The following is a 22,163-nucleotide window of genomic DNA, read 5'->3' as shown; positions in this document are numbered from 1 at the left end:
CCGGGGACTACGAGGATTGGGGTGAAGATGAGGTGTGTTAGAGGAGGGGAGGACACAGTCAATGTGGAATGTCACTTTTGAAACCTGTTTTTCCTACTTTCACTAAGGAAATCATTTACCTCATTTTTTAAGGAACTTGTTTCCTAGAGAAAATATTCCCAAATTGGAAAACATTTTCTGCCTAACACGCCCTAAATCTTTAATCCGAAATTCTTCAGTCAAATGTCTCGAAAGCTCAACACTTAAAAGAGGCGATTAGGCGGAGAAATTATGACATCCGCAAGTAGCAGAAAGTAGGCAGAATTTCTGAAGCGCAAGGAGAGCTTCTCTTGTGAAACCAGCAATCGGTGAGTTTTCTAGTAATATAATCAGCCAGTTGGCTAAAGCACTCGCCCTTGACAGAAAGCATCACCCACTAATATGAATGGATATAGCAGGTGAGATAAATGATTAGAAAATGGTGACAGGTTGTCATGTTATTGAAAGACTATTAGCAACAACCAGCAAATAATACAAGGGAATTTCGGGGAATAGTCGACTCCAGCCTAAGGTCAATTAGTTTGCCTATAGGGGATGCATCATTATACTAGCTTATTGCCTACTTGGTCAAAAATAAAATAATTGCACCAAAGGCAGTATGCTTTCTAGCAACGCATCAGCTTGAAATCAGATGCATTACTCCATAATCATCATTCCAGAGGTTCTTTTCATTTCAAAGATGGAGAATGCAAAGCTCTTTCAAGCAAAGCAGCACCTTAACAATCTAAACTTAAAATCGCATACACTGTCTGCTAAGTCCTCCCGGTTTGTCGTATCCATTGCAGCCTCCTTAAAGGAAAAAGAGAAGGAAAAGGAAAAGAAGTATTGAGAATATAGAAACAGAACAAATAAACCGTCTTGCTCATGGATTAAATAGGGAATCACATACAACATACATAACGAATCCCGAAGACTTCAGAAAGAATTATAGCTGGTATTTTTAACATTAAGTAATTCCATTTTGTAACATAAGCACGAAGCAGAATTCAGACCCGCCATACCATTATACAACTGTGTACAATCAAAAGCTTGATCACTGGGAATAAGCCGGAAAACAGACCTAGCCAATATCAAATCTTGCAAGTCAATGGATGTTGCTGGTGAATCTTCAGCATCCGGTTTCTTGCACCAATAGACTGACCAAAGAGAAAGAGCTCATAGCACTCAAAAGGGAACATAGTAGTAAAACCAAGGCGCATGAACTATTCCAGGAGTAATAAACCATGTATCTGGGACATCTTAGATATCCAATCAGCAGTAAGTTCAAGTAACTATGATCCATTTCAAATAGGTCATATAGTCAAAACATTTCAGTCCTTGTATTTACGCTTCTCTCTCTTGGCTTCTCGGCGTTCTTTTTCTGAACCATGACGGGAATGTCTACTAGGACTCCGAGAGTCTCTCCTTCTATGCTTATGGTGCTTTGAGTGCCTTTTACTACTACTCTTTTCATGAGATGATCTTTTCCTCCTTGACCTTGAACGGTGGTCTTTATAATCCTCGGCTGAATCAGAAGATACATCCCCCGCTGGACTGCTGCTTCTGTTACGCCGCCTGCGCTTTCTACCAATTTCATCCTCGGATGAACTGCTGTTCTTATTTCGGTGCTGATCTCTTTTTGCTTTTGCATGTATATTTATTTGAGCTTCTGTTTCAAACCTATTCTTTCGATCATCTTCCCTGTAGCTTTCAGTTCCCGTTCCCCTGCCACCATTTTTCCGAGTGTTGATATCTGTAGTTCCTTCTCTAGGAGATCTAAACTCTCGAGAGATGTTCTGATTATTATCTCCCACTGCCAATACCGGATCTGACAAATCCGCACCAACAGCATCGAAAGTAGATGATGTACCATTACCAGATTGGTTAATGTTTTTTGCTCTCAGATCTACCGGCACAGTGTCCTTTTTAGCTGGGTTACTGGTTTTATTTTCTGGGTTAGGCATATCAGTGGGAACCTCCAAACCCAGTTCTTTACCCAATGATTCTAAAAAGTCACCAGCTATTAATCGATTTAAAGTTGTATTAACAGCTTCAACCTTCTTTTGAGGATCCTCCACAGCATTCTGATTAGTAGTTTCCGCTTCATCATCCGAATCATCAGAGAATATAGCCTACAAATGAATATTTAACCAATAATAAAAGCTGTAAACTTGAGCAAAGGAAACAAAGCACACTAGATAAATGAATTCATACTACTCTTTCATCAGCAGATTGATCTTAAAATCTCCTATCAAACCCCAGAACCCCATCCCACTCCCATAACAGGGAACAAAGAAAAGAAAAAGAGGTGAAGAAAAAATCATATCTCCTCGACCTTGAAACACCACTAATGCAGTTTCATATTCGACTACTTTTTTAAATAATGAAAAACAAAATGTCAAAATCTATCCTTCACCAGAAGTGGCATTTCAGGTGATGCACTGGGAAACTGAACCAACTAATCCTAGCATTAGCTCAGTTCATGAGATTTTCTTGATACATAAAGCAGGGAGGAATTCCATGGAAAAATGGACAATCAGAAAGTAACAAACGACTGCCGTTGCACCCATCCTTGGAACTACAAATTAGGAAGGAAATAACCCACCCCAATCCCTCATCAACCAAAGAAAATAAGAGAAGAAACATTCCACGCCTCTAACCCTTTTGACCTCCCTAAAAATACCAAGTAATCTAAAGCACTAGTTTGAAACCTCGAGGTAACGAAGAAACAACTAGAAGCAAAGCATAATAGAGATACTATTGCTGTCCCTTAATACTAAAAATGATCAATTACAGTAACAAAGACGGAGTAGCAAAATCTGTATTCTGAACATCATATTCCAAACAAAAGAGAACTTAGCAAGAACACTCTCCTTTAATAAGGAGCTATATATTTTAACAACTAATTTGAATACAACAACAACAACAACAACCCAGTGAAATCCCACAACGTGGGGTCTGGGGAGGGTAGAGTGTACGCAGACCTTACTCCTACCAAGGTAGGATGGCTGTTTCCGAGAGACCCTCGACTCAATAAAAACATAAAAAGAGGTCAGATACGGCTAAGAGATTCAAAGCGATATGGAAATGAAGTAACGCAAGCGACACAGATAACATAGAATAATCAAAGCACAGGAAATAACAGATAATAGCATAATAGCATAAATTAGAGCACAACTAATTTGAATAAGAAGACTAAATACCTTGTACAAATCAACAGGCCTTTCAACATTTTCCGGTTCTGCATCAACCTCAATTTCCTGGTCAGCCATTTCTTTTCCTCCTAGATGGCCTTCCTGGAGAGAGAATTGGCTCCTATTCCCAGAAACGTCATCTTCAAGCTTTGGAGGTTTAACAGAATCAGGCAAATATATAAGTGAGTCCAATTTGCCCCTCGCGCGTGGAGCTGGGGGTGGCTGCATAATACAAAATGGAGCTCAGTCAACTTTGATGAAATGGAATATAACAGAAGCAGTAAGAAAATGACGGAAGAAAGATGCATTAAAATGACTTCATAAATTAGATAAATATGTTTCATCTCTACGGGGCAAGGTGGAAGTGACCTCTGAGGTGAACAAGATGCGGGAAGCGACACTGAGATGGTTCGAGCATGTAAAGAGGAGGAGCAATGGAACACAGATGCCCCAATGAGGAGGTGCAAGAGGATGACAGTGATAGTTCTGAGGAGGATAAGGTAGACTGAGGAAGAATTGGGACAGGTGATTAGACTAGACATGGCACATCTTCAGCTCACCGAGGACATAACCCTAAATAGGAGAGCACGGAGGGCGAGGATCAGGGTAGACGGTTAGTAGCTAGTCGAGCTATCTCTCTTCCCAGTGGTAAGAGCATGGTTATTGCCTGGAGCACCTATCTGCTCCCTCACTAGTAGTATTACTATTATGCTAGCATTATCTTATTCTTCAACTTTATTACTACTGTTATTTCTTTTACTTTGGTCATCTTTATCATTTTGTTGTCAGTACTCTTTCAACATTTTCATCATAGCTTTTTTTACTCTTGCAGTTTTTTCAAACCTGTTCTGAAAACCGTTTTTCTTGAGCCGGGGGTCTATCAGAAACAGCCTCTCTACCCCACAAAGGTAGGGGTCTGCATACACCCCACCCTCCCCAGACCCCACTTATGGGACCACACTGGGTATTTTGTTGTTGTGTGTTTCACCTATTTATAGATGTCAAAAAGTACGTGTAACAAGGACAATTTTCCAGAGCAGAAAAATTAAGAGGCACTGAAAGCAAATGTAGAAATGAGACATTTTGAGAGTTGAAGATTTTTTTTAGGAAAAAGGTCATTTACAAGTAATTTTACTCAGAAGCCACTAGATTTCTAGGGATAACAAGGAGATACCTTTATTTTCCCAGATTATAAGTACAGAGTACATCACAATATAAAGCCTAAATTCATTCAGTCCATTAAATCCCATGCTCAGGACTACTGCTTCACAGGGAACCTATCATATCAACTAGTGATTCAACCTCCTCTACATAGTTTTCTTTACACCAAAAGTGAAACAAACTAATACAATTCATCTTGATTTTCTGCACAGAATTGCATTTGTCTTCAAAAACTCTATTGAAAAGTGCTGCTTTCACAAGTACTTTTCGAGAAAGTGTTTTTGGAGAAGCAATTTGTGCTTGGCAATCAATCTGAAAAGCACTTTCGCGCAGCAACTGGTGTTTGGCCTAACTTTTTAAAAGAGTGCTTTTTGTGTGTCAAAATACAAATAAGGACATGAAAAGATTTACTTAATAGTTAATAGGAGTATTATTTAACGAGATAAATCATTTAAATATTTACTATGAAAGATTATAATTAAGTTTTTCATTTTATTCACGTAAAATATGAAAATAAAAATGAAAAAGTACTTTATTCTTTCATGATGCTTTAAATATATCAAAATGTCATTCAACAACTATAAAAATACATTGGGGAGGAGAATTGTGATTGGAATAGCGTAAATATTAGGCTAAATTAAGTAGGGTTATTTTGGTATATAAATTATTTTGGTAAGGGTATTTTTACCAAGAGGAAAATTAAAAACAGCTTCACTTCTGCTTTTAGAGAAGCTACATTTTTCAGCCTCTAAAACATCATCTTTTACTACTCAAAAGCACTTATTTTTCTCTTAAATAAAAGGTTGGTCAAACACCTCAACTCTCTTAATACGCACTTTTGGGGAGAAAAAAAGAACTTCTGGCCTCCTAGAAGCTTTAGCCAAACAGGCTATTAGAAAAGAAATTCAGAAAGTCCCTATGTTCTAGAATGTTTATTACAGTGACATTCAGATTAGAGGAAAGAAAGAGAAAAACCCGTATGACAATCATCATCATCTATCTGTCAACTGCCCTTCCATCTTAACCTGAAAGCCACTTGATTGTAAGGAGAGGAGTTCCAGTTCTTAAGATTTAGAAATCCTAGTGCGCTATTGCACATGCTAGAAAGAACAGTTGAACTGCCATTGGCCCGGATTCAGCCTTCACTTTGAATTAGACTTAGGCTTTAACGGGGCTTCCTCCTAAATATCAATTACCAATAGATTTCAGACTGATGCAAGGCTTGAATAGACAGGTAACCAACCTCACTGCTAGCTAACCAACCTCACTGCTAGCTAGAGCCTAGAAGCATCCGTATGAACAAAGAAGAGCTTTCCTGAGAAAACACAGGAAGCCCAACTGAATTCTCATAAAAAGAAAAAGTCTATGACTTCAACAGCTGCAACTTCTCCAGGAGATACCACAGCCCAGCTAAGGTAGAAAGGTGGAGTTTGATAGAGATTTAGAAGAATCATTTGGGAGATTGACAAATAACAATCATGAAATATACAGTACTTGTTGGTACCTTGCCCATATAAGGGTCAATAAGATCAAAGCGCTTGCACAGAATAGATGAAGGTCTCCACTGAAATTCCTCCCGTTTTGGGTACATACTTGCTGCCGCTATACCATCATCTTGGCCAAATTTAGATAGCTGCATGACACAGCAGTTAGAAAACAGGACAAAACTGCCAACTTAAGTACATCCACTCAGAAGTTGGATAACGTACGTACCTCTGCTGCTCCAGGAGTAAATTGCAATCCTGCAGTAGCTAACGTACTTGAGAACAACTCATTAGGTGGAACGCTTTCTTTTCCCTGTTTTCCTTTATTTATTGTATGGGCTACAGACTCAAATTCTAATCTTTCGCGAGCACGCGCAGCTTCTGACATATTACTGGCTCCACTACCATCTTTAGGGCGAAGACCTCCATGGTATTTATCCTTCAGAAACTGCTCGAACCTTTCCTGCTTAGCAGGATCATCTTGAAAAGGTTTTGCAGATTCAAGAAGTTCATTCTGCAGACAGAAGTTCAGAATCAAGAAACACCAAAACAAGATCCAGTGCACATGATGGCAAAAACTAATTAAAGTATACCTTTCTAAACTGAAGCATTTTTTAAGCCTTAAATACTAATTTACTAGTTACTCAACACCAAAGCTGAATACAGCTCAATATATGAACAAGAAAACTTTCAACTAGGAGGGAGAGTGGCCAGTTTGATGTTTCTTATTTATAAAATATCATTTTTCAACTAAAACTTGAGTCAAATAATTAAGCCAAAAAAAAAAAAAATAGCTACATAGTTCTAAACCACTTACCATTGACGCAGGTTTGGTGAATGTATCTGAAAGATTGGACGAGAGATTGATTGCATCAACAGATATACCAGAGGAATTTGCAGCTCTCAAGCTTCTTTCAATAGGCTTCTCTCCTAATATCTGGCCACGGCTTTCTGCTGTCATCTTCTGCACTTTCCGAGACATTTTTGCATCCAACTGTTGTTTGCCTTGATCATTACGTTTCTGTCTCTCCTCCCAAAGTTTCCTTGCATAATATTCATGACCTTTTCCTCCATTCAGGAAACCAAATAGAGGGTTGAACTGATTTTTTTCTCTGGAAAGGTCCTCAAGTAATTTACCGGAACGAGCTACTAATGTAGCCAACCCTTCAATCAATATTTTAAGATTATTATCCTCTGGGGGAGGGGCAACAGGGGGAGGGAGATTAGGAGTCTTATTATCAGATTCGAGGGGAGCTGCAAACTTATGATGGGGAACAAAATTCTGCGGTATCACTGGAGGATCAAATCTGTTGACATAGTTCAATAAATTTGAGTTAGAGAAAAAAAATGAAAAAAAAGGTTGTCAGTGTTTTCATCATATGCAACCAGACACCTTAAAGGCACCAATTTCTAGAACACAAGAAACAGACTTAATTCTACATGCAGTAGATGCATGTACTAGTAACCTCATAATTCCTTTTTGACAAGTGCAACCTCATAATTCCAGTAACCCCATAATTCATTGATCACCTCTAGAAAAATGGCAGCTATAAAGTAGATGCGGCAAAGAAAAAGACAATCATTAAATCCTTCGTTATCACAAGAAAAGCAATATGATGACCCTCATCGGGAGAGCCAAAAATATTTGTGGAAGAACTAAAAAGGGTGTCAGTTCTTTTTTTTTTTTTTGGAAAAGAAGCAATAAGCTCAATTGTTATTCAAATCATAAATGAGTACATCATGAATCAATGATTATATTTTTATATTATTCTTATCAATAATTTCTTTTTTTTGGTGGGGAGAGGGGAGGGGGGTTGTTAAAGACTTATGAATGGAACTACTCGTCTAGGCAATACTGTCTGTCAGTGCTGAAACAGCAAGATTCCTACATTTCTGACAGATGAACATCTCTCGCTTTTATCATGCCAACCAGGTTTCTCATCTTAAAAATCCACAACATTCTCCCTTTTTTCTATAAGAGTGGTGTCCGGACCAGCCTGCGCACACCTCGACTATTCCACCAGGTAACTACTACCCTACCAGTACATACCATGTAACTCTATCCACAAAGCCTTAGACATATGGGAAGAAATCACCTAGTTTTTTCTGTCTCTGTTGAAATATGAACCATGATCTCCAAGGTTTCACAAAGTCATTGATCAATAGACCACACCTTAGGGTACAAGTACAAAGCATTCTTGAGAAGTCTCATTTTCAAGAAAAAAGGGGAAGTTGTAATATAAAAGGCATCTTCATCTAAAGTGGGAAGACCAAGACACTATTATTTTTTGGACAAGAGGGACGACCAAGACTTGTAGCACATCTTCAGTTTTCTGCTCAACATCCTTTTCTTTCTGATTTTGATATGCTTTACTTGAGCCAGGGGTCTATCGGAAACAGCCTCTCTACCTTCAGGGTAAGGCTGCGTACACACCCAGCCTCCCCAGACCCCACTCAATGGGATTACACTAGGTATGTTGTTGTTGTATCCTTTGTTAATACATTCCTCCCTCAGGACTTGTTTATCTGCATAGCCTAGTGCTAGAATATACAAATCCAGACAGAAAACAGGGGTTGTAGGTATAGACAGCAATTTGAACATGTTGGTCCATGCACAATAAATATTAGGTGAATAGAAGATGTCCAAAAGATATTCTAGTTATGTGTCCATTACAAGAGTTTTTAGTTACTTCAGCAGTGACATAGGCTGTTTTCTTGTTAGTCCTATCTGAGTGCACCCACTGGTGCTGCTCAAATGTGTTTCCTTTATCCAACCAAAGAAAATAAAATGACATACTTCAATGGTCTATGCCCCAGCCCCCATATGGTTTTTTTATCTTCCAGATTTAATTGCTCTAAAGCATGTGCAGTGACAAAAGCAAATAATTAAAGACGGAAAGAAACCAACAGATTGAGTATCTTTCAGCAAAAGAATACGTCTCATGAAAATACCTTTCCAGCTGATAGTCGGACTTTGAAGCAGCACTAAAACCAGGTAAAACATCATGTGCCTTCCTGTCCAACATTTTCAGATTCTCCACCTTCGGTCTTGAAGGCTCTTCAACTTCTTCAACATAAGTCTCTTCAAAGTCATAACCTGGTGAGAAATACTAGTCAAGATAAGAAACTTTCAAGAGAGCTGCTATTTTCCCCCCTACTCCGCACCAATACCAGCTGGAGGGGGGCAAATAAGGACCTAGAATGCAAGATTACAAGAGCAACCAAAATTAGAAGAAAAAAAGCTTTCATATTCTGCAATTTTCTAACCTGCAAACTGGATCAAAGGAGCATTAACAAGACAACACTGAACTTTATTCATGAAAGTATACTTGAGAGAAGGAACAAAAGTACTGCAGATCCAGGATGGCAAAAGGATTTTCATGATAAATAATAAGAAGACATACGGATCCCCATCATTAAGAAAATGTCAAGGCGAAGTACATCAAGAAAAAGAACTTCACAGTGTAGGTAAAGAGCTAAGAAAGTCAACCATAGCATCCAACTTTTAAACAAATGCACATAGCTTCATCGCACCAAAAACTAAGCAAGAATATACATTTGAGTTTAAGATAAACTACATTGTCCTTCTTGTGTTCAAAGACAATGGCATTTCTTTCTCTCCATGTAACGACAAAATGAAGCTGTAATCTCTAATTTAAAGACACTACTGCTTTCTTGAAAAGTGCAAATAAGGAAAGAAAATAAAAGATAGTATAGATATTTTGCAAACATAATCCAAACTTGAGCACAAGAAGGGCACAAACTGCTCCTATAGAGGGAATTTCATAGAATTTACATCTGCATTTTGCACAAATCGAATCCCATATTGACAACATATGAATTTCAAATTCTTTTTATGCCTCAATAATCCTATTCCATACTTTTGGCCCACCAACCAGTACTGCCTCCCCCTTCCCAGGGCCAGTCAACAACAACAACATACCCAGTGAAATCCCACAATGTGGGGCCTGGGGAGGGTAAAGTGTACGCAGACCTCACCCCCCTACCTTCCAAAGAGAAACATAAACTTAGTGGTGGTGATTGGTATAAGCATAAAGCAGCACCAAAGTTTCTGCAGTGAAACAAAAAAGTAGACACAAGGAAAAACTATGGTGTTGTCTTGATAAGAGAAGAACAGGAATTTCTGTAATCCATATTGCTAACTAATTGAGTGATACTTGTACCTATCAACAAAAGAAAATAACTGGTATTTGTTTATTTATAATAACTGGATTTACAGCCAAAAGGAAAAAGACATAACCTGATGCATACACATCTTCATCTTCAACATCAAGATCTTCAAGAGCCCCGACACTAAATCCAGGAGCAACCCTTCCTGCTGATAAAATCAACCCAAAATAGCTAAAGAGCCTACATTGGTAATCCGGTCTTTGAAAGAAGATAAGAATTAAGAGGCACTAAATGGAAAGCAAGCTCAAATCTGAAAATATGAGGGATAAATCTTGCAGTCTATAAGCACAGATAAGAGGTACTAAATGGAAAGCAATCTTAAATCTGAAAACTTGAGGGGTAAATCTTACATTTGAAACCAAATAGGCTGTCCTTCAAGACTCTATCTTGATGCCCAGTTTCTTTACCCTTAGATAGCCGCGACCTCTTTTTTTCTGAAGGAAAAAAAAAAAAGTAAAGCACTTATTCACTAACAATATGCTACAAATCAATTACACATGTTTTGATAAGGACAAATTAGTTAACATTTTCTCTATTGTTGAGACATTGAGTACCTCTAAACTCAGGAGCATTTTTGTAGGGATCATAGCCTAAACCATGCAAATCTTGCTTTGGGTTAAGCATATAAACCTAAAGAGCAGGAAAATATTAGGGAACCAGTGCATTAAAGCAAAAACTAAAAGGACAGAGAGCATAGAAGTTTCTGCAAGGATACAAAATCACAATTTTGTTTCGAAAAGGAAAAGAAAGTGCAAACAAATGACAAACTTCTAATCTCGCGAGTTGTGTATAACCATGTAATTGGAATGAATGCATCAATCAAACCCAAATGGAGAATCTCGTTTTGTCTTTATCGGTTCTGACAGGAAAATATTGGGAAGAGAGTTTCTTGGCATTGAATGGTATAACAGAGACTGTTCTTGGATTAACTAATCTCCAAAAGCATGTGTGCAGTTTTTGTTTAGAGCACCAATTGAGTACATCTTACAATGTTGTCTATCGAGTAAATCTTTTTATTCTCCTTTTTACTCTTCATTTTCCGTTAGTAACAAATTATTTTTCTACGAACAAGATGTCAGGCAGAAGAGCTATGTTATTAGCTCAGAAAATACATCCAATTAGTTAGTATGTTGTAAACCAAAATCCCTCCACACGTTCGATACTATTCATATATATAAAAAGTCCCCCCCCCCCCCCCCCCCCCCCCCAAAAAAAAAAAAAAGAGGCCGTACAAAATTACAAACTTAGTTCTATAGGGGTAACCACTAGCGTTGACATTCCTTCTCTCACCAAATAAAAAGGTGAACTGAATGAACTCCAGCAATCATACAATCAAAGGTTCACTATAGACAACCTGCCGTTGTTCCAGTTATTGAAAAACTAACTAAATCCGCACAACAACCCTTCTCCTAAAGATTAGGGGCATTTTGAAGTAACAAACAGAGTGCTTTGAGAAAATCGGTAGCAACCCATTGCATCACCCAAAGAAGAAAAAGGAAAGCTGAAAACCCAAAACTTTTACACTCACACTCGCCATCCCAGTTTCCTGGTTTCACAACATATACTAAATGAAGCAGTGCCATGAAGATGAAATGCAAGTAATAAGACAGTGAAACTGTTTACTTTCGAAACAGAAATATAGAAGACAGAAATAAAGCCTAGATGACAAAGAACAGCCTTGAAGAAATAAAGCATCAGTTCACACCGGGGTGCTTTTAGAAAACTGGCTCCCATCATCAGTTGGTAGATCCATAATATTATCAGTAGCATCTTCAACTAGCCCAGAGCTCAAAGGTTGTGCGTCCACATCAGCAAAAGAAAATGCAAGAAAAGCTTTTCTTGCCTCTCTCTTAGCATCTGCAAATCAAAAGGAGAAACATGTTTACAGAATAGATTGATAGCAACAAATTCACTCATAATTATAAAGCAAGAGAATTATATGTTTAATTTCAAAATGATTGAAATTCTTTTCTTGAACGATTATCAAACACTACGACCAAAAACAACTACACCAAGAACAAAGTCCTAAACTGATAGCTTCTAAAAGGTAGCCCAATTCTCTTTGAGGGTATCCACAGATGCTGAATATATCCCATAAATGTGCATGGGAAATGTTTGGGCATCATCAGATTAACTCTCAAGGATCAACAGAAAAAATTCTGCTGAAATTTGTCAAATAAGTTCAGACTTCCAGTCTAAATAGCTTTCTTAAACCAATGCAAAATCTGTCTAGTAAGGTCCATTTGTCAACTCCAACATGTTTGCTTCTGGCATCTGTGAAGAACTGATTGGACTATCTAAAATTTTCAATGTCCAACCATCTACTTAACAGTTCTACCAGAGTCAAAAAACTACACTCTCTAGGAAAAAGGTAAAGCACTCTGTGAAACTAGTACAAGAATGATTCGTCCCACCCTTAACAGCTTTTCTTCAACCAGTTTAAAAGCTGTGTCCGACTAAGTCCATTGCCAAATTTCTTTGCTTGCCAGGTAATGCACAGTACATTAAGTCATTAATATATCCAACAGACTAAGCATGACATAAGAAAAAGGGGAGCTTAATGGACATGCATACTATATAGTGAATCAGTATGTGAGCTCTTAATTGAGCGACCGCGTCTCCATCCCATCTTCTGCAGTAACATGAGTCCTGCCCAAAAATAAGAATAACATAGTGAGATATTATTCTCTTCACAAAAAATGTACTTTTCAATGTACATAGAACCAGACCAATGGACTCTGTCACTGGAAGTACCACTTCTTCCGGAACTGGTCCAGGTATAGCAGAGGGCCTGCAGTTCAAGCAAGATGTTAAAAGTATGAAAAGTGAAGATAAGAAAAACTAGAATAATTAACTCATAGCTCAAAAAAGGAATTTAAGCATCGAGGTTCCTTCAATCCAGTTCTACTCAAACGAAGATGCAACCAACACAAATGAAAGAAAGTTAAAAGATTAACACAACAATTAGCTCAATCATGTTGAATAGGGTAGGCCTGGCATGGATAGCGTAGCGGAGCACAGCAAATAAGCGCAGCTATACTCCAGGTACATCGAGAAAACTATTCTCAATGTCAACTACGCATATCAATCAGAATAATATCTGTACATCATAGGAGTCTAGGGTTGTCTCAGGTCATGCATTTACTATCTCACCATTGAGTACTCACATTATAGCCACAAGATCGTTCAGGAAGATACAAAAGCATATATCATAGTATTTAAAGAATATGCCTTAAAGAAAAATGAACATAAGATCCTTTCAACAGTAAAAGAGAAGATGCAAGCAACAGGCTTGCAGCTCAATGAGGTAATGATATTTAGATTATAGCAATCACATAATGCCATTAGACAAAAAGTAGTAAACAGCTAAAGTCCAAGCTACAAACTAACAATTTTATACATAACAAACAGCTAAGCACAACAGAACACCTCTGCTTTTGCTCCTTTTCAGCTTGTTTACGAGCAAGTTCCGCAGCAGTAAATCCAAATGTATCATACTGCATCGATGTCCCTACACGACCCTCCATTTCCTGTGATGTAAAACCAGAGTAAGCTTCTAGGGGAACAGAAATTAAATGAACAAATGATCAATACCAGCTCAACTCGAATATATGACATTCTAAACTTCCCACATAATTTACAAAAGGACACTATGATGAAGTCATAGAACTAGAATCAGCTTGACAACAATGACTACGAATAATAACCATTAACCTTCAGAAAACAAGAAAACTTGAGAACACAGTACACTGACTTGCACGCTTCACAATAGTCATTCAAGTACCCAGTGCTCTACACTACTAGAACAACCATAGATGTATTAGCTTGTTTAAGAACAAAGACGTGAATGTTTTACTCTTTCCTCTTCCCAGGACACTTAGCATCATACACAGGTCAAAGATCAGCTACTTTGGAGTACACTTGGCAAGGTAGGAAAAAAAAAAGGAATTCAAGCTTCTGCAGGCACAGAGTAGTTGACATGAGACAAAGATGGCTTTCTTCAACAACAACTACAAAACAATCCCAACGTTAATACAACTACAAGGATTTGTTATTCGGTACATACAAAATTATGCCACTTCATGTGTTCAACCACCAACAGTAAACCAGATATTTTTTAGGGGAATGTCTCTCATAGGTTAACTCATAGTTTTTTCTTTCCACGGGCGAATGAAACAGCGTGAACCTGGGATTGTGACTTTCGGAAAAGAAACATATACTGGAGATTGTGTGTCTTTCAGGAAATCTCTGTTAAAGTAAAAAACTCCAACCTTATTTTTGCAAGAGAAAGTTAATAGATAACAACAAAGCTTTTGAGTAAGCATCCTAAGAAGAGCATCCCGCACTATTTCATATTCTCCAGCCAAAAGCTGATGTTTTATCAAAGATTTGATTGACTTCTTTGGGCGCAACTCGTATGCAACATAGTATACCATATATATGTTCTTATATCTATGAAGGAAGAGAACTTACAGCTTTCTCATCATCATCCAAGAAATTAAAGAGACTCTGTTGTTTGACTTCAGCTCTGTTTTTCCTAGACGACGTAAATGTCTGTGGAGTCCATCCTACAACATTGTTATAGATGGTTCATAAAGAATCTCACGTAAATAGGTCCAAAATAAAATTATCAAGAAAAACGTCACTCAAATGAAGCAAAACAATAAAATGGAAAACACTCTACCCTCTTTTGAGCCAACTGTATTGTAGTATCCAGCGGAAAAACCACCAGTAAATGCCCCATGAAATCTCCTCCGTCCCTCTTCGTCCGTGACCTGAAAATCAATTTTGCTAATAAGTAAGAAATTCATATGGAAGCATATAAACAACAAAGCTTCTGAGGATGAAAAGCTTTGATTAAGCACCTATTTTAATTAGCACAGCTATGGTATTAATAGAGTTCTAAAGGTTCGTCAAAACATTAAAACAAATTATCAAATTTCCCATAGTATCAGTGTAAACTACCTCAATCTCAACAAGGACAACATGATATTCACAACCAAAAAAAAAAGGGGGGAGGGGGGGGGGGGGGGGGGGGGGGGGGGATTGCTTCACAATGTCGAGTAAACATGGCTACATTTCTATTAATTTCACACAAGAAACAAGCAAAAAAAAAAAAAAAAAAAAAACGTCAATCCGTCATAGAGTGAATGGTCAAAAACACACCTGAGCTATCACTTTTTCGCGAGTTTCACACCTCAACTCTCAGCTGTTTCCTTTTCCTACCTGAACTATCACCATCTGTGTAGTAATGAAACACACCTTAACTATCAGCTATTCCATTTTCCTACCTGAATTATCACCATCGTTCAGGTAGGATAAGGGAACAGCTGATTAAAAAACACACCTTAACTCTCAGCTATTTCCTTTTCCTATCTGAATTTTGAGGTGTGTTTTAATACATAGATGGTGATAGTTCAGGTTTGGGGTGTGAAACCCACGAAAAAAGTGATAGTTGAGCATGTTAATAGTTGATTATGTTATTGACCATTATCTTTATGCCTAGTTCTCTAAAACATAGAGTTCAAACTTGTAATAAAGGATTCGATAAACAGGAAATATTTCAATTTTGAAACAGCGTGAAATAGAGTACCTCTTGTTTCCAAGCGGGAAGGGTTCGCAACTGGCCAGATGCCTCAGCAACGGCTTTCTTCTTGCGGGTGGCGACATCTTCCTCTCGTTCAATAGGTGTTCCATAGAACACGAAATCTTCCTCATCGCTATCCATTTTTTTCTAGAAATAGGTTCAGCCAATTGCTACTTATAAAACCTAGCTCCCTTGATTGATTTGATAATAGTACAATGTTGTGATCGTTGATTCCACAAATTTGACTCCCGGAGAGCGGATATTAGCCAACGGCGTCACTTCTGCACTCCCTTTAGTTACGGGTCGGTTGGAAAATAATACCTATTCGTTTTGCAAACCATTAGTAACTTTTGATATTTTGATTTTAAATCAGCATTTATTTATATAATTTGTACAAAAATATCAATTTTAACTTCATATCATATCCCAAATTTTCCAGAATAATGTGATTTGGAATTTTAAATCATGATTTTAAATTTTTAGATGTAAAATTTGATCCATAAATTTATATTTTGTAATAAAAATCTATAAGTTGGTAGATATATTTACCAATCATGTTTACCAACTATTTATGTCAAATATTAAAAAATCTGCAAGTTGGTAGTATATTAAGAGATTATCCATCCGTGTAAGAGAATTATATTAAAGAATATTTACACTATAACTCATGTTCAATTTCTCTTTTTATTGTACTAAAGTTCATCAATTGATGTTTTATCTTTTGGAAAGGCCTTCCAGTAGCGTATTAATTTTGTTATGAACTATGATTTACTCATTTGGTAAGATTGTATAAGAATTGAGAACGTTTTGATGATTTTCACAACTTGTGAGGTTCTTATGTCTATGAGAAAAAATACGATTTAAGAAATCCAAACTGCATGTCCAAACAAAACTTCAATTTCAAATCATGTCCAAACGGCTCTTAAATCTCTTATTTGGTGTAGTTTTTCAGCTTCTATTTGCTTGCTTCTCTCTGCATAGAAGTAACGTGTGTAGACTCGATACACTATATCATTTCCCTAGAATTACACTGAAGTTGTTGTTGTTGTATTTGGTGGTGTTTTTCAATCTATGTATAAATAATATATTCGATACTCACTACAAGAAAAGGCTCAATTTGTGGGGGGTATTTCTTCAATTAGTGGCGGTTTTTGACTCCCACAAATTAAATTGCGGCGGTTTTGAAAAACGCTACAATTACGTCCGCCACGAGCATATTTGCGTCGGTTTGTTACAACCTCCACGACGACCGCCGCAAAATGATTTTTTAATTTGTGACAGTTTTCAACATCGATATGTGGCAGTTTAAAACCTCCACAATATGATCTCAATATTTTAAAGTATTAAACTAGCATTAGATTAAAACCGTCACAATATGATATCTACTATTTATTACGACTTAATTTGTGCAAGCTTATAACCGCCACAAATTGATTTTTTTTAATTTTAAAAAGAAAATTGAATTTGAATTACATCAAGCCTATATAAACATACATACAAAGAATTTACTAAAAAACATATAATGTAAATCAGGTTTCATTAAATAAATTCATAGTAAGAAGCAACACAAATTTAAATTCATGTCAAACTTAAGTAATACAAACTCGTATATGATAACTTAAATGTTACAACTTCAAATCTAAAAGGTTCAAAAATAATTCCGTATCATGTAAACATAAAAAAGCACTAAACATTTGTTGATTCGAGTTGGTTCACCACATTATCTTCTTTCTTCCCAGGGTAAAGCAAGCTCAGTATTTGCATCACTAAGCTGAAATGATCAACAAAATGTATATCTAATTAGAAAAATAACATATCCTTGTACGAATAAACCAAAGTAATATGCAAACATATAAAAGAAAATTCATAATTCAATTCATCTCAAAAGCAAGTCCATACGAAGCTTTCATCTTGACAAAGATCTATTGAAACATGGATGGAAGGATAAATTTAATTTGATAATGGTCAAACATGTTATTGTGCTTGAAGAATTTTGCAATAAAAAAGCAAAAATTAGAGAGACAAAGTAAAAGAAAAACCACAAACATAATGAATATGATCTTCATCAATATCAGGTGGCTTAACTAGAAACTTTATAGATAATTAAGATAGCATGCCTAAAAGCAATTATGGTTATTGGACTATCAAAAAGAATCAACCACAATAAGTAGTAATTTAGCATCAACTAACAAGTAACTAAATTGTAGATACATATCACCATAAAATTTTAGTTCCTACGTCTCTAATGTCCTCCAATGCACACTATAGCTAATAATAACAACTTCATGAATTATTCCTAATCTAAGTAAGCACCCAAAACACAATCTAAGCCTCTGTTTACCGAAATCAGATCATGGTGCTTATTGAATTTAGTATGTAGTCTGAAGTGTTACTCACTTCATTGTTAATTTATAAGTTGGTCTTATCTTGTCCTTCACGTTCCATTCTGTTTACCTGAATAACACCTATGAATCTAGTGAATTTAACATATTGAAAGAATAACAGAACCCAATATGTAAGTCATGCAAATATCAATCAAAATTTAATCTACAATGCTGTCATTTAATTAGTAATAGTAATTCTAGTACTCTTTCACGTGTGAAGATTTAAGTAGCCACCTTTATGATCCAAGATCAAGAAGCATTTGATACAATTGGGGTATAGGTTATGCCTTATGAGATTCTCTAGCATTTCACCAGCAATTTTGGAGCAAGATCACTTTAATTGGTAGAGATTAAGAAGCTGAACTTGATTTACTAATCACCAAGGCCAGCATTGGTTTATTAGCAATTTAGCCTTACGTTACAAGGACATAGCAGTAATCATATTCAATCAAGAATTAAGTTATTACATGGTCCTTAACAAAGAAAAACATAATTGAGGCTTACGTGAAATCCATTAAAGGTCGGATATAATTTGACGAAAATTGGAATAGTCAAATATTCACGAATGGCTTTAAGATATATTAATGCTACATTCACGGTACAATTGAAAAAGTAAAGATACAGATCTCAAAATCAAGTGTGAATCGTAAAGCCTGCACAACAGAGGATTACCTTCACATCCACAGAAGTATGATACACAACAACAATCATATTATACAATTCGTCTCTTTCAGATCTCCACTTTATAAAACCTACAAAAGAACAAGTCAAAAGAGGTAAATGACCCACAAATTTCAACCAGAAAGAGATAAGAAAATGTAAGGGGCGAAGGGAGAAAGGAGAAGATATAGGCCGCTGGTGAATTGCCGATGAGGCCTGACTTTGACGGAAAGGGAATTGGGAAAAAGGGATTTGGAATTCCAGTTTTTAATTCGTGGGAACTGGGAAGGAACTGCTGATTTGGCTTATGCTTGGATTTTAAATTTTTGGGGGAATGATTTGGTGTTTGGGAGGGAAAGTTTGGCTCCAAATGAAAAATAAAAGAAACTTTCTTATCGTATATAGAACAAATAAAAAACTACTCCTATTACTACTATATATATATATATTTTGGTTATTAGCAGTAGTTTTAATAACTAGTACTCCAATTATAGTGTTGTCCTTGCAAAATCAATTACTTTAATAAGAGCTTAAATAAAGTTGAAATGCATACAAAAATAATAGAATAAAGGAATTAAAAAGGTCAAAAATACCTCTAAACTATTCGAAATTGGTCAATTTTACCCTTTGGTACATTTTTGGCATAAATGTGCCCTCGCCGTTAATCAACCTTCCTATTAGCCAAGTAGCTCAAAAACACCCGTCCTTCTAACAGTTTCTGCAAAACAAGAGGGAAAAGTATCAATTTTTCCATTGAGCTATTTGAAATGAGATAATTTTTCCCTCCGTTTAGAATTGGGGACAAGTGCGGTTAATTGTATTTAAGAAAAAGAAAAAACTTATACTGCAGATAGAGATTTCTCTAATTATTTTAATTAGAAATATACATTGCCAAATTTATGTAATATGAAGCTTAATTATCAACATTAATTATTTTATTAAACACTTATTTTATTGTTCCTTTCCAAACTATTATACCTCAACTGAAACATGAGATGCCTTGAAGTCACAATAAGTAATATACATACCATTATATAATGGAACTTGATTTCTTTTATCATATCAATCTTAGAGTTAGTAAGGCCTCATTTATTTGCACTTAATGAAAGTATTAATCTTAATCATTTATATCTCAGTCATTAAGTCTTATTTTAAGGTCTCAATCTTAATTATTAAATGTGTTTTTTTTTTAATTTTACAACCACTGAATAGATCTAAGTGATGAAGATCTATAATAAAGTCTTAATTTCATTAAGATGTTTATTTAAATGTTTCACAAAGATGGAATGAGTTCATCACTACTCCATTCATTGTCACCGTTAACCGTCGCCTCCCACCATTATCATCATCATCAGCCACAACTTGGGTTGTTCACGATTTTGGTTAAAATCAAAACCAAACTGAAAATTTAACCAAACCGAATAAAAAACCGACATTTGGTTTGGTTTGATTTTAAATTTTAAAAACCTTTAATATTTAGTTTGGTTATGGTTCTATTAAAAAATAACCGAATAAATAACCAAGCCAAACTGATAAATTTTATACATAAATGTTATAATTATTTATATGTATAATATTAGTTTTTCATAAATAATTATAAATATTTTGTACCTTTTAATCATTAATTTGATTTTTGGTCTACTTATTTCACATGATTGTTTAAGGCCCATGTTTTTAAGAATATGTCCAGACCCATGTTTTTAGGAATATGTCTAAGCCCATGTCTTTAAGTCTTTTAACTCTTTTAAGTGTAAACCTACTCAGAAGCTCACGTTAGTGTCTAATGTCTTTAACTTAATTTTTTAGCCTTTCCTTGTCAGCCATTTGATTTTAGGTTGTTTTTTTTTTTTTGAATTTATACCTTTCTTTTTTCTCGTCTGAATGGGTCCTAAATTTCTAATATTTTTCATATGAAAAAAACAGAGGTTGTAGATTTGGAGGTTCCTATAGAAGATACTTCAGTAACATCAGCATTTGCTGCAGCTCAAGCACATGGTAATGCCCTAATACTTCTTCCGTGGGTAATCCTCCTAAAAAGCAGAAAAGAACAACTCCTAGTAGTCGAGACCCTAGCCTTGGGGATAATGATAGAAAAACATTTGAAGTTTAGGATCATTACACAAAGTTTTTTTAATAAAATGGGAGAATTGAGGGCAAAATGAAGTACTGCCCCAAAGTTTGGAATCATTACACAAAGTTTTTTTATTTCATATATTTTCATTTTAATTTTAGGTAGTCTTTATGTTTAATTAATATGTATGTTTGTAACAACAACTAAAAGCTCCTATGCTCTACTTTATTTCCAGATATGTGTATTAAGATGACAAAAATGGTGCAACCACTACTAAGTTAGTTTTTAGCTTTATATGTAATAGTTTAGCAACTTTAGGTAACTTGAGTACTGCACTATCACTAATAGTGAAAATGTTTCTACGATGTATGTTCCATCTTAAATTATAAATAAAAGTTATCGTTTGAACAAAAAAAAAGACATATTTTTTTCAACTTTTTAATGTTTTACTGATAAGTCTCATGGCTGCTAGTCATAAACTGAAAAATCAAACCCAACCGAACCAAACCGATAATAACCAAACCAGTGGTTACTAATTTATTTGGTTTGGTTATGGTTTTAGATATTTAAAAACTGACTAAATTGGTTTGGTTATGGTTTTAATCAATAACCGACCCAAACCAAACCATGAACACTCCTAGCCACAACCACCAGCACCATCAATCGTGTAAGTCAGTTGTCACCACCATTATCCACCATTTACAATCATCAACACCAATCACTATTACAACCACCAATCACCAACGACATCACTACAACCAGCTATCACTATATATCACAATTCACCATCATCATTCACCACCGCCATTAGTTATATCACTATCCCCTACCACAATTGTTAGTTTTCACCACCAACTACCATGATCAACAACTATTGTTATCACTAACGGCAACCACCATCACTACTGGCTGCTACCCAAAACCACCCTTATCACCTAACACAATTCCCAATCAGTACCCACAATCACCATCGATAACCATCATCACCTCCAACTGTCCTATAATTTTAAAAAATAATTTATTGATATTTAGCATTATATTTAAATTTGTATTTCCTAGTTGTTAAAAAAAGTTAAGTCTTAAAAACTAGTTTATTGATATAGCATATATTAGATCAATTTAGTATTTAATTTAAATTTTATATTTATTGATTTTAAATAAGATAGGTTTTATATAATTTAGATATTTGAGAAAATAAATTCTTGATTATTTAGTATTCAGATATTAATGCAACATCTTAAAATTCAGATGTGTATTCAGATATTTGAATTGTAACGCTCATCTTAATATCATAATTGCATTCAAATATAGACGTCTTAATCTTAATGAAAACAAATGAGGCCTAAAACAAATCCATAAATGATTTCATGTCCATGAATAATGATTCATACCTAATGTCTAAGGAACTAGAAG

General features: G+C 35.7%; 1 protein-coding gene across 1 annotated transcript; it reads right to left on the bottom strand.

Annotated features, from left to right (window-relative positions):
• Positions 1–881: 881 nt before the first annotated feature.
• Positions 882–15,965, bottom strand: LOC132632798 (G patch domain-containing protein TGH). Its single transcript, XM_060348879.1, has 16 exons — positions 15,642–15,965; positions 14,733–14,823; positions 14,522–14,616; positions 13,478–13,578; positions 12,778–12,839; positions 12,623–12,697; positions 11,754–11,905; positions 10,603–10,678; positions 10,399–10,482; positions 10,119–10,196; positions 8,810–8,954; positions 6,675–7,164; positions 6,087–6,371; positions 5,878–6,006; positions 3,222–3,434; positions 882–2,150 (listed from the first exon to the last, which is right to left on the bottom strand). The coding sequence occupies exons 1-16, from the start codon at positions 15,774–15,776 to the stop codon at positions 1,350–1,352; spliced, it is 3,012 nt and encodes a 1,003-aa protein (XP_060204862.1). The 5' UTR covers positions 15,777–15,965; the 3' UTR covers positions 882–1,349.
• Positions 15,966–22,163: the final 6,198 nt, after the last annotated feature.

Source organism: Lycium barbarum, chromosome 3 (genome assembly GCF_019175385.1).
Source record: "Lycium barbarum isolate Lr01 chromosome 3, ASM1917538v2, whole genome shotgun sequence".
Lineage (NCBI taxonomy): Eukaryota > Viridiplantae > Streptophyta > Magnoliopsida > Solanales > Solanaceae > Lycium > Lycium barbarum.
Note: the sequence above shows the minus strand (reverse complement) of the source record. Positions and strands in the feature narration are given on the sequence as shown.